Here is an 8,115-nt window from a genome sequence, read left to right as displayed (position 1 = left end):
TCTAGATGGTTCAGCGGACACTATGCTGGACTTGAATTCAAGTTCTGCCTCGGTTTCTTATTAGCTTTGTGACTCTGGGCAAGTCACTTGCCTGATTCATTTGTAAAATGAGGATAATAATAGTACTTCCCTACTAGGGTTGTTTTGAGGATCAAATGAGACAGTATTTATGAAGTGCTTTACAAACTTTTAAAGAGCTATATAAAGCCAACTATATAAATGTTAACTTCTTTTTCTTCTTCTAGTAGGGGCTAAACAAGTCGGTCTAGTACCTCAGGTTTGAGCTTGGAACAAAATGGAACTGCTGGTCCATTTAACATTTAGCAAACAGAAGTGTGCTTAACCATAGGAAGTACATGTAGTGAGGGGATAGTTTTGATGCAGCAGAGCTCAGCTTTCCTACGGCCCCGAGTTGGGCATGCTGTTGTCCTAGTAGTCAGAGGTGTGAAGGAGGAGCTGGAATTCCTGGTGTCTCTGGATCTTTATGTACTCAGGCAACCAGGAAGTGGAGAAACTATGTCATTGGCCTGAACTTTGCCCCTAGAGCTGATTAAGTCTCCAGAACAATTTCAATGCCTTTAAGGAATAAGAACTAGTCCAACCCACAAGGTAAGAGACTGGGATAGATATTGAACCAGTCAATCCATAAGTATTCATTAAGCATATGCTGTATACCAGGCACTCTGCTTGGCTATTGGGATATCCCTATTACCACATCCTTCCTCTTGATGGTAAAGTTCTTCTAGAGAGCCCTCCATCACTTAAATAGCTTCAGGGACATTACTATTGGACAACCCTAATCTTAGGACTGCAAGAAGCTTGTCATAGGTAGCAGCACTGGGGAAAAAAAAAAACAACACAAAAAACACACACAAACAAACCAGAATTTCAGAACCAAAAGACAACAAACAATGTAATGACTCCCCGAAGGGGTGACCCAGTAAGGGAGAAGGAAGACCAGAAATCCCACGCCTTGCCCCACTCTCCCAATAGATGACCAAGTCCCAGATCTAAATTGCAAATCACAGTGGATCTACAGATATAAAGAGTACACCAGGAGTTGGAGGGTCCCAAGGAATGCCACGGCCATGACGAATGCAATGATGTCTCTTGCAGACCTTCTCATGGGACTCTCCTCAGTTGTTGAGTAGATAGGTACATTGGAAGCCCCAACCCAAATATTCTGCTCGGAGATGCTTGTAGAGATAATGGTCCTCCTCAATATCTTCCTCTTCTGCCTTGGGGCTCTAGGCTCTGCTGATTCTTTTCTGTCCTATCCAATTTTAGACCCTCTCCCGCCCCTCCCAATCCCTCTTTTTGGTTCTGAGATATTTTCTCCCATTTATACAAATCCCTTTTAGTGTAACCATGTGTCTCGAGCAATGGCTTTGATTAATTCAAGTCAAGTCAACAAGCATTTATTACGTATTTATTGTGGGCCAGGCACGGTGTTAAATTCTGGGGAATACAAAAAGGCAAAAAACATGGTTCCTGATCTCACATTCTAATGGGAGAGACAACATGCAAGCAACTATGTACATAGAAGGCATGTACAGGTTAAGTGGAAAGTGATCTCAGCTAGGTGGTAAAATAGATTGAGTGCCAAGCTGAGCTTGAAGTCAGGAAGATGAATCTTCCTGAGTTCGAATCCAGCTTCAGATACTAGCTGTGTGACCCTGGACAAGTCACTTAACCCTGTTTGCCTCAGTTTCCTCATCTGTAAAATGAGCTGGAGAAGGAAATGGCCAATCAATCCAATATCTCTTCCAAGAAAACCCCAAATGGGATCATGAAGGGTCCGATAAGACTGAAACAACTGAACAACAAAATCTCTTCGGAAAGGTCCTGGTAGTACAGAAGAACACATGGGAAACACCAAGAAAAGGACTACTCTTTTCTCAACTTCCTCATTAGATGCCATCAGACTGGGCTCTCTGCCTAAATCAACATTTATAGCTCTCGCAAGTTAACCCCTGACGTCTTTATGGGATAAAGCAACATTCAGGTCCCTAAAAATATTTCAGGTAGGCAATAGTAGCTTATTCTATCCTGCCTATGATAGGCATGGCCCATCACTTGAACCTGGGTCTACCGATTCCAAATCCAGCACCCTTTTCATTGTACCTGCTGGGGTCACATACAAAAAATATTTGTGGAAGCACTTTCTGTTTATCCAAATCCCTGGAAGTACAGAGGGTGATCCTTCCAAACAACAAGCTTTTATTAAGTTCCTTCTGTAGTGTGGGAGGTGCTAGGGGTACGAGGTCAAAATGAAACAGTCAAGGTAGCCAGCCACCAGGGAGCTGACATTCTGCCCTGGGAGAAATGTGCCACATAAATATAAACAAAATCAATACAAGGTAGGGTGGGGGTGGGAGGGGAATAGACATGAGCAGTTGGGGAAATCAGGAAAGATCTCAAGAAGGAGCTGACAACTGAAACAAGCTTTGAAGTTAAACCAGGGATTTTTAGAGGCAGAGGTGAAAAGGGAGTCCACGTTCCAGTTACGAGGGACAACGTGTGAAGAGTCACAGAGACAAAGGACAGGGTGCCAGGTACAGGCAGCATGAAGACAGCCAATTTGGCTGTGTTGCAGAGTTGCATGAATGGGGGGAAGTAAGCCTGGAAAGGCAGGTTCAAGCCAGTTTGTGAAGGGTTTAGCCCAAACCAATTGGAGCAGTTTGTTTTATGATCACAATAATAATAATAAGCATAGCTAGCACTTATATAGCATTTTAAGGTCTGCAAAATGCTTTACAAGTATTATTTCATTTTGTTTTGCATAATTGCACACCTATAAAGTCTATAAAATTGCTTGTCTTCTCAAGGAGGAGGGAGGGAAGAAAGAGGGAGAAACTAGGGAACTCAAAATTTGAAAAAAAGAGAATGTTTTGTTTACATGTAATTGAGAAAAAAAATTAAATTTACCACTCCCCATATCTCATTTTATCCTCACAATGATACTATTTTTACAGATGAGGAAACTGGGGCAAGCAGAAGTTAAGTGACTTATCCAGGGTCACACAGCAGCTCATAAGTAGCTGAGGTTGAATTTGAACTCAGGTCTTTTGGAACTTGAATTTGAACTCCAGGCCCAGTGCTCCATCCACTGTGCTACCTAGCCATTGGAGTTTATTGAACTGGAGCATGGCATAGCTAGACTAGTACTTTAGGAATATTATTGCAATTTGGAATTATGTGTAAAATGACTAAAATGTTAATATACTTTGACCTAGAGATTCCACTACTAGGTATCTCAAGTAGGTCAAAGGCAGAAAGAAGGGTAGTACATAGAGTAAAATATTCAGTTACTCAGCTGCTTAATATGTGCCAGGTATTGTATGAAATGCTCAAGATAGAAAGAAGGGCAAAAAAAGTGGGGCTTACCCCCAAGGAGGTCACATTGTAATGAGGAGACAGGCTTGCAAACAACAGAGGACACATATGAAATGTATAGTTTACGTGGGAGGTGATCTTGTAAGTAAAGTACTAGTCATGGGGGTGGGCGTAGTGGGTGGGAGTAGGAAAACCTCCAGCAGAAGGTTGGATTTTAGTTGAGACTTGAGGGAAGTCGGAAGCAAAGGTAAGGAGGAGGAACATTCCAGGAGACTTTGGGGACAGCCAATGAACAGGCACTGAGTCAGAATGGAGGAGGCCTGAGTCACTACAGGTAGGAAGGGGCTGGGTTGTGACAAGCTTTAAATGCCAAAAAATATATATATATATATATATATATATATATTTGGTTCTGGAAGTGACCAGGAGCCACTACATTTTATTGAGGAGAGAGGTAGCAGGGTCTGATGTACACTTTAGGAAAATCGATTTAGCCGCTAAACAGAGAATGGATTGAGCCAGCTGGCCAACTGGAGGCCCCTGGTCACCTAATCTACCTACCCTCAGGCTTCCTACCCCACCCTCCTCCCCAGACTACCCCACCCACTCCCCACCCACTACTACCCCATCTATCTCCCCCCCTCTCTACCCTCTGAGATACTTTTTGGTGGTACCCTGAAGGTTATTACAATATTCCTGGTATGGGGTGATGTGAATCTGTACCAGGGTGAGAGATTTTATGGCACCTTGGTAATTGATTAGATATAGGGGCAGGGGTGGGGGTGAGAGTGAGTGAGGAGCCAAGGATGGTACCCTAGGTTGTAAGTCCTAGACAGTAATAGGGAAATTAGGAAGGGCCCGGCCTCCCCTTCCCCCCATCCTGGAAAGATAATGAGTTCAGTTTTGGACAAAGTGAGTTTAAAATGTTTGTAAGACTGTTTGCATTGCCTCTTAGGCTTTTGGAGATGTGAGACTGGAGGTCAGGAGGAAGGTTGGGCCTGGATGAATCAATATGACAATCATCTGCATAGAGATGATAATTGAATCATGAGAGTTGATGAGATCACCAAGCTAAATAGTATACAGGGAGGAAAGGGCCTGCTCCCGAGTCTAAGGCTGTAGGTGCTTGTGGTGTGTTTAATCTAGTCAGAGGTTTATCAGTGGATCAGAGCTCCAAAGTCTATCATAATTGCTTTTTATCTATTATGTATAAATTGTTCTCCTGGTGCCAAATTCTCTCTGCATCAGTCACGGAGGCCTTTCCAGTTTTCACTTTCCATTTCACTATTTCCCATCTGTTATATTCATATACCATAATTTGTTTAGCCACTCTCCAATAAGTGGACACCTGATAGCTTCTAGCTTTTGGACACTACAAAAAGAGCTGCTATAAATATTTTTGTACAGGTAGATCCTTTTCCTCGTTCTTGCATTTCTTTGGGGTATGGGCCTAGGCTGGTATAGCTGGGTTCAAAGGCATAAGTTTGTGAACTTTTTGGGCATAGTTCTGAATTGCTGCCCAGAATGGCTAAACCAGGTCACAGTCACACTAAAAATGTCCTAGAGGGCCTGTTGTCCAGAAGCTTCTCCAACATTTGTCATTTCCTCTTATATTTGCCAATTTGATAGGTGTGAGGGAGAACCTCTAGTTTTTTTTTTTTTTTAATTTGTATTTCTCTAATTATTAGTGTTCTGGAGCATTCTTATGGCTATTGATAAGCTTGGATTTCTTCTTTAGAAAACCTCTTGTTCCTGTCCTTTGACCATTTTTCAGCTAAGGAATGGCTGATAAATAAATTTGAATCATGTATCTTGAATATGAAACCTTTATCAGAGAAACTTGCAACAAAGATTTCCCTCAGTTACCCACTTCCCTTTTAACTGCATTAGATTTATATGGAAACTCTTACATTTTATATAATCCAATTTCTCCATTTTATTGTAAGTGATCATCCTTTGATTGTTTAATCATGAAACTCTTTCCCTATCCCTATATGTGAAATGTAATCTCATCCAGGCTCCTTTAATTTACTTATGATGTTATCTTTTATTTCTAAATCCTACAGCCATTTGGAATTTATCTTGGTATGTATCATATACGGCGGTCCATTCTTAATTTCTGTCCGACTGCTTTCCAGTTTTCCTAAGTTTTTGTCAAATAGTGATTTTTTTTCTTGCTCCCTTTTGTAGCACAAGACCAGAAGGAGGTATGTAGGCTCTTCCTTATTCAGTTTTGTTTGATCCTTTAATCAAGAGTGTTTTTACTTATCAAAGGAACCCCACCCTTGGACAGGTATTTATAAAGCACCTCCTAAGTGCTAAATTGATCCCAGACATAAGTTAAATTCTTCCCGACCTCCCTAAGGAGTTTATATTTTATAATGGGTGAAAACTTGTTACCAGTATAAGTAAGGAGAAGATAAAGCACTCTGTAATCTTATCAACTATCTGTGTTTCCACTTTTGTCCCAAGCTCTCCTACAGGCTATCTGCCATACTAGATCATACCCTAAATCATCTCTAGTTCTGGACTTTTGCATTAACCTTTTAATTGATCCTTTCTGCTCTCAATCTCTTCCAGGCCTAAGCAAGTCACTCTCTTGCTCAAAAGTCTCCAGCACCTCCCTATTGCTTCTAAGATAAAATGCAAAAATCATTTAAAGACTTCAAGGCCGGCTTCAATCTACCTCCTAGATTTATGTAGCTTTACCTTCCTTCACCCAGGCCAAACTGGCTTACTCTATGTTCCCTGCATTTGCCTGGGTTCCACCTCCTGACTTTCAGGCTCAGAAGGCCCTCTCTCCTCCAATGGCTTCCTCCCTAACATTTCTCCGGGCCCAGCTCTTGCACCCCCTCCCCAGGGCAGCCTTTCCTCATTGCTCCAAGCTGTCAGCTCTCACTCCCCACCCCCTCCTTAGCACAGGGCCAGGCATTAAGTAAGTACTTACTACTTTTTTCCCTTTTCTTCCTTCCTCTCTCAAATTGTGTTATTTTACTCATCTGAATAAATATGATCCTCCCTAATTCAGGTTTCTTAACTTGGGAGTCCATTAACTCCAATAATTTCGATATAGTTGGTAAATCCTGATTTTCTGCATAGTTTGTTAATGCCCCTTGGATTAATCGAAGCAGAAACTCGTGGAGGGTGCAGTTTTTCCTCTAGGTTTCTGTGACCCTTCAAGCCTTGTTCTGTGGATGTACTTGATCTGAATCTTGTTCAGTTACGGGGTAAAGAGGAAGCCCCGCGTGTCCAGGAGCTAACCAGGGGTAAAGCTGGGGTAGGCAGAAAGGAGGCCAGAACACGCGCCAGGCGCGACCTCCAGCTGCCCCTCCCCCCTCTCCCCGCCCCGGGAGGGCAAGGCGTGGGGCGCGGGGGAGGGGTGGGGAAGGAGAGGGGAAGTTTCCCAGAGCTCCAGTCTCAACTTCTCCACACGGGCCGGGGCGGGGCAGGAGGGCAAGGGGGACGGAGCGGGGAGGAGGAAGGGGCCGGGTGGGCTCCCCACACTCCGCCCCCGGAGGCTAAAGCCCTGCCGCCAGCTCTCTTAAGGCTCACGAAAACGCCTAGGTAAAAAAACAACATGGCGGCAGAGCACTATTGGCACAACCCCCATTCCCTCCCCAGTACAAGGCGCCACTGGCCAACGCCCATTGGCCAATTTAGGGCGGTGCCCGGATAAATCTGTCTCCTTATTGGTGGACGGGATTCAGAAGGAGGCCGATTCCGCTCTCTCCAGCTCCGACTTCTCTCACAAAACTTATTTGGTGGTTTATTGGTTGTCCTGTCACGTCAATGTAAATTTAGTCCCGTCTGCTTCTAGGAATCTTCCAATGATGATTTGCCTAGGCGCCTTTCTGATTTGTGATTGGTCATCTTCAGATAAATTTCCCCCCCATTCGCAAACCTGTACTTTCCCTGAGCCATGTCCTGAACTCTGATTGGTCATCCCTCTCGTCATTTCTACAAAAATTGTCCTATCCGCGAGGCGTAGAGAGCCCGCCTGGTTCTTAATTGGCGAATTCTCAAGTCCATCTTTAAAAGGTTCCGCCCCCCCTTCGAGCCTCATTTCTTATTGGACTTTCGAACTGGAGGGCCGATCCTATGAGGCGAACGCCAGACACGCAACGCCCTTCTACACAGCGGGTACCGCCCCAGCAAGCCAGTGATCTTTCCCATTGGCCGATCGATCCGCCTCTCTTCCGTAAGTCCCTCTTTTCCCCCTCCTTCATTGGGCGGGGCAGCGGCGGAGGGGCGGGGCCTAGGCCGGGCTTGTGGCGCGCTGTTCCCTCCTCCTCCCCCCCCCCTCCCTGTCCGGTCCAGGTTCGCTTGCCTCGTCAGCGTCCGCGTTCTCCCCGGGCCCCCCCTAACCCCCCCCCGCTGCAGGACCCCCCCTCCCAGAGCTCGTGCCCGCGCTGCCACCATGAGCGGTAAGGATCCGTGCCCTCCACGCCGGGGGCTTGGAAGCGGGTGAGGGGGCGCGCGCGCGGGCCAACCGGGCGGTCCCCGCCGAGAGGGGGGGCGGGCGGGAGGCGGCGGCGGCGGCCTTGGTCCCGCCCGGGGCGGAGGGAAGGGGAAGGGACGAGGGAGGGAGCGAGCGAGAGCCGGGGCAGTGGCGGGGCCTCCGAGGGGGAGGGGGGATGGGCTGCCCGCCCCGGGGGAGGGGGCAGCGCGGCCTCGCCCGCCCCCTGCCCGCCCCGGCCCCGGCCACGGGGGACGGGCCTCCCCCGGCCGCCGCCCGCCCGCCGGGCGGCCCGCCCGCCCCAGGCTCCTTTCGCGGTCAGC

The 8,115-nt window shown here is 46.4% G+C and overlaps 1 protein-coding gene across 1 annotated transcript in view; it reads left to right on the top strand.

Moving 5' to 3' along the window:
* The first annotated feature begins 378 nt into the window (after positions 1–378).
* The window catches only part of SP1 (Sp1 transcription factor), a 44,657-nt gene continuing 36,920 nt past the window's right edge, over positions 379–8,115 (top strand). The window contains exons 1-5 of the mRNA XM_027858403.1: positions 379–486; positions 6,557–6,900; positions 7,394–7,476; positions 7,575–7,760; positions 7,798–8,109. Of these exons, the coding sequence (XP_027714204.1) occupies positions 379–486; positions 6,557–6,900; positions 7,394–7,476; positions 7,575–7,760; positions 7,798–8,109 (1,033 nt within the window). The remainder of the gene's footprint in view (positions 487–6,556; positions 6,901–7,393; positions 7,477–7,574; positions 7,761–7,797; positions 8,110–8,115) is intronic.

This window comes from Vombatus ursinus, unplaced genomic scaffold (assembly GCF_900497805.2).
Source record: "Vombatus ursinus unplaced genomic scaffold, bare-nosed wombat genome assembly UNPS02012958.1, whole genome shotgun sequence".
Lineage (NCBI taxonomy): Eukaryota > Metazoa > Chordata > Mammalia > Diprotodontia > Vombatidae > Vombatus > Vombatus ursinus.
Note: the sequence above shows the minus strand (reverse complement) of the source record. Positions and strands in the feature narration are given on the sequence as shown.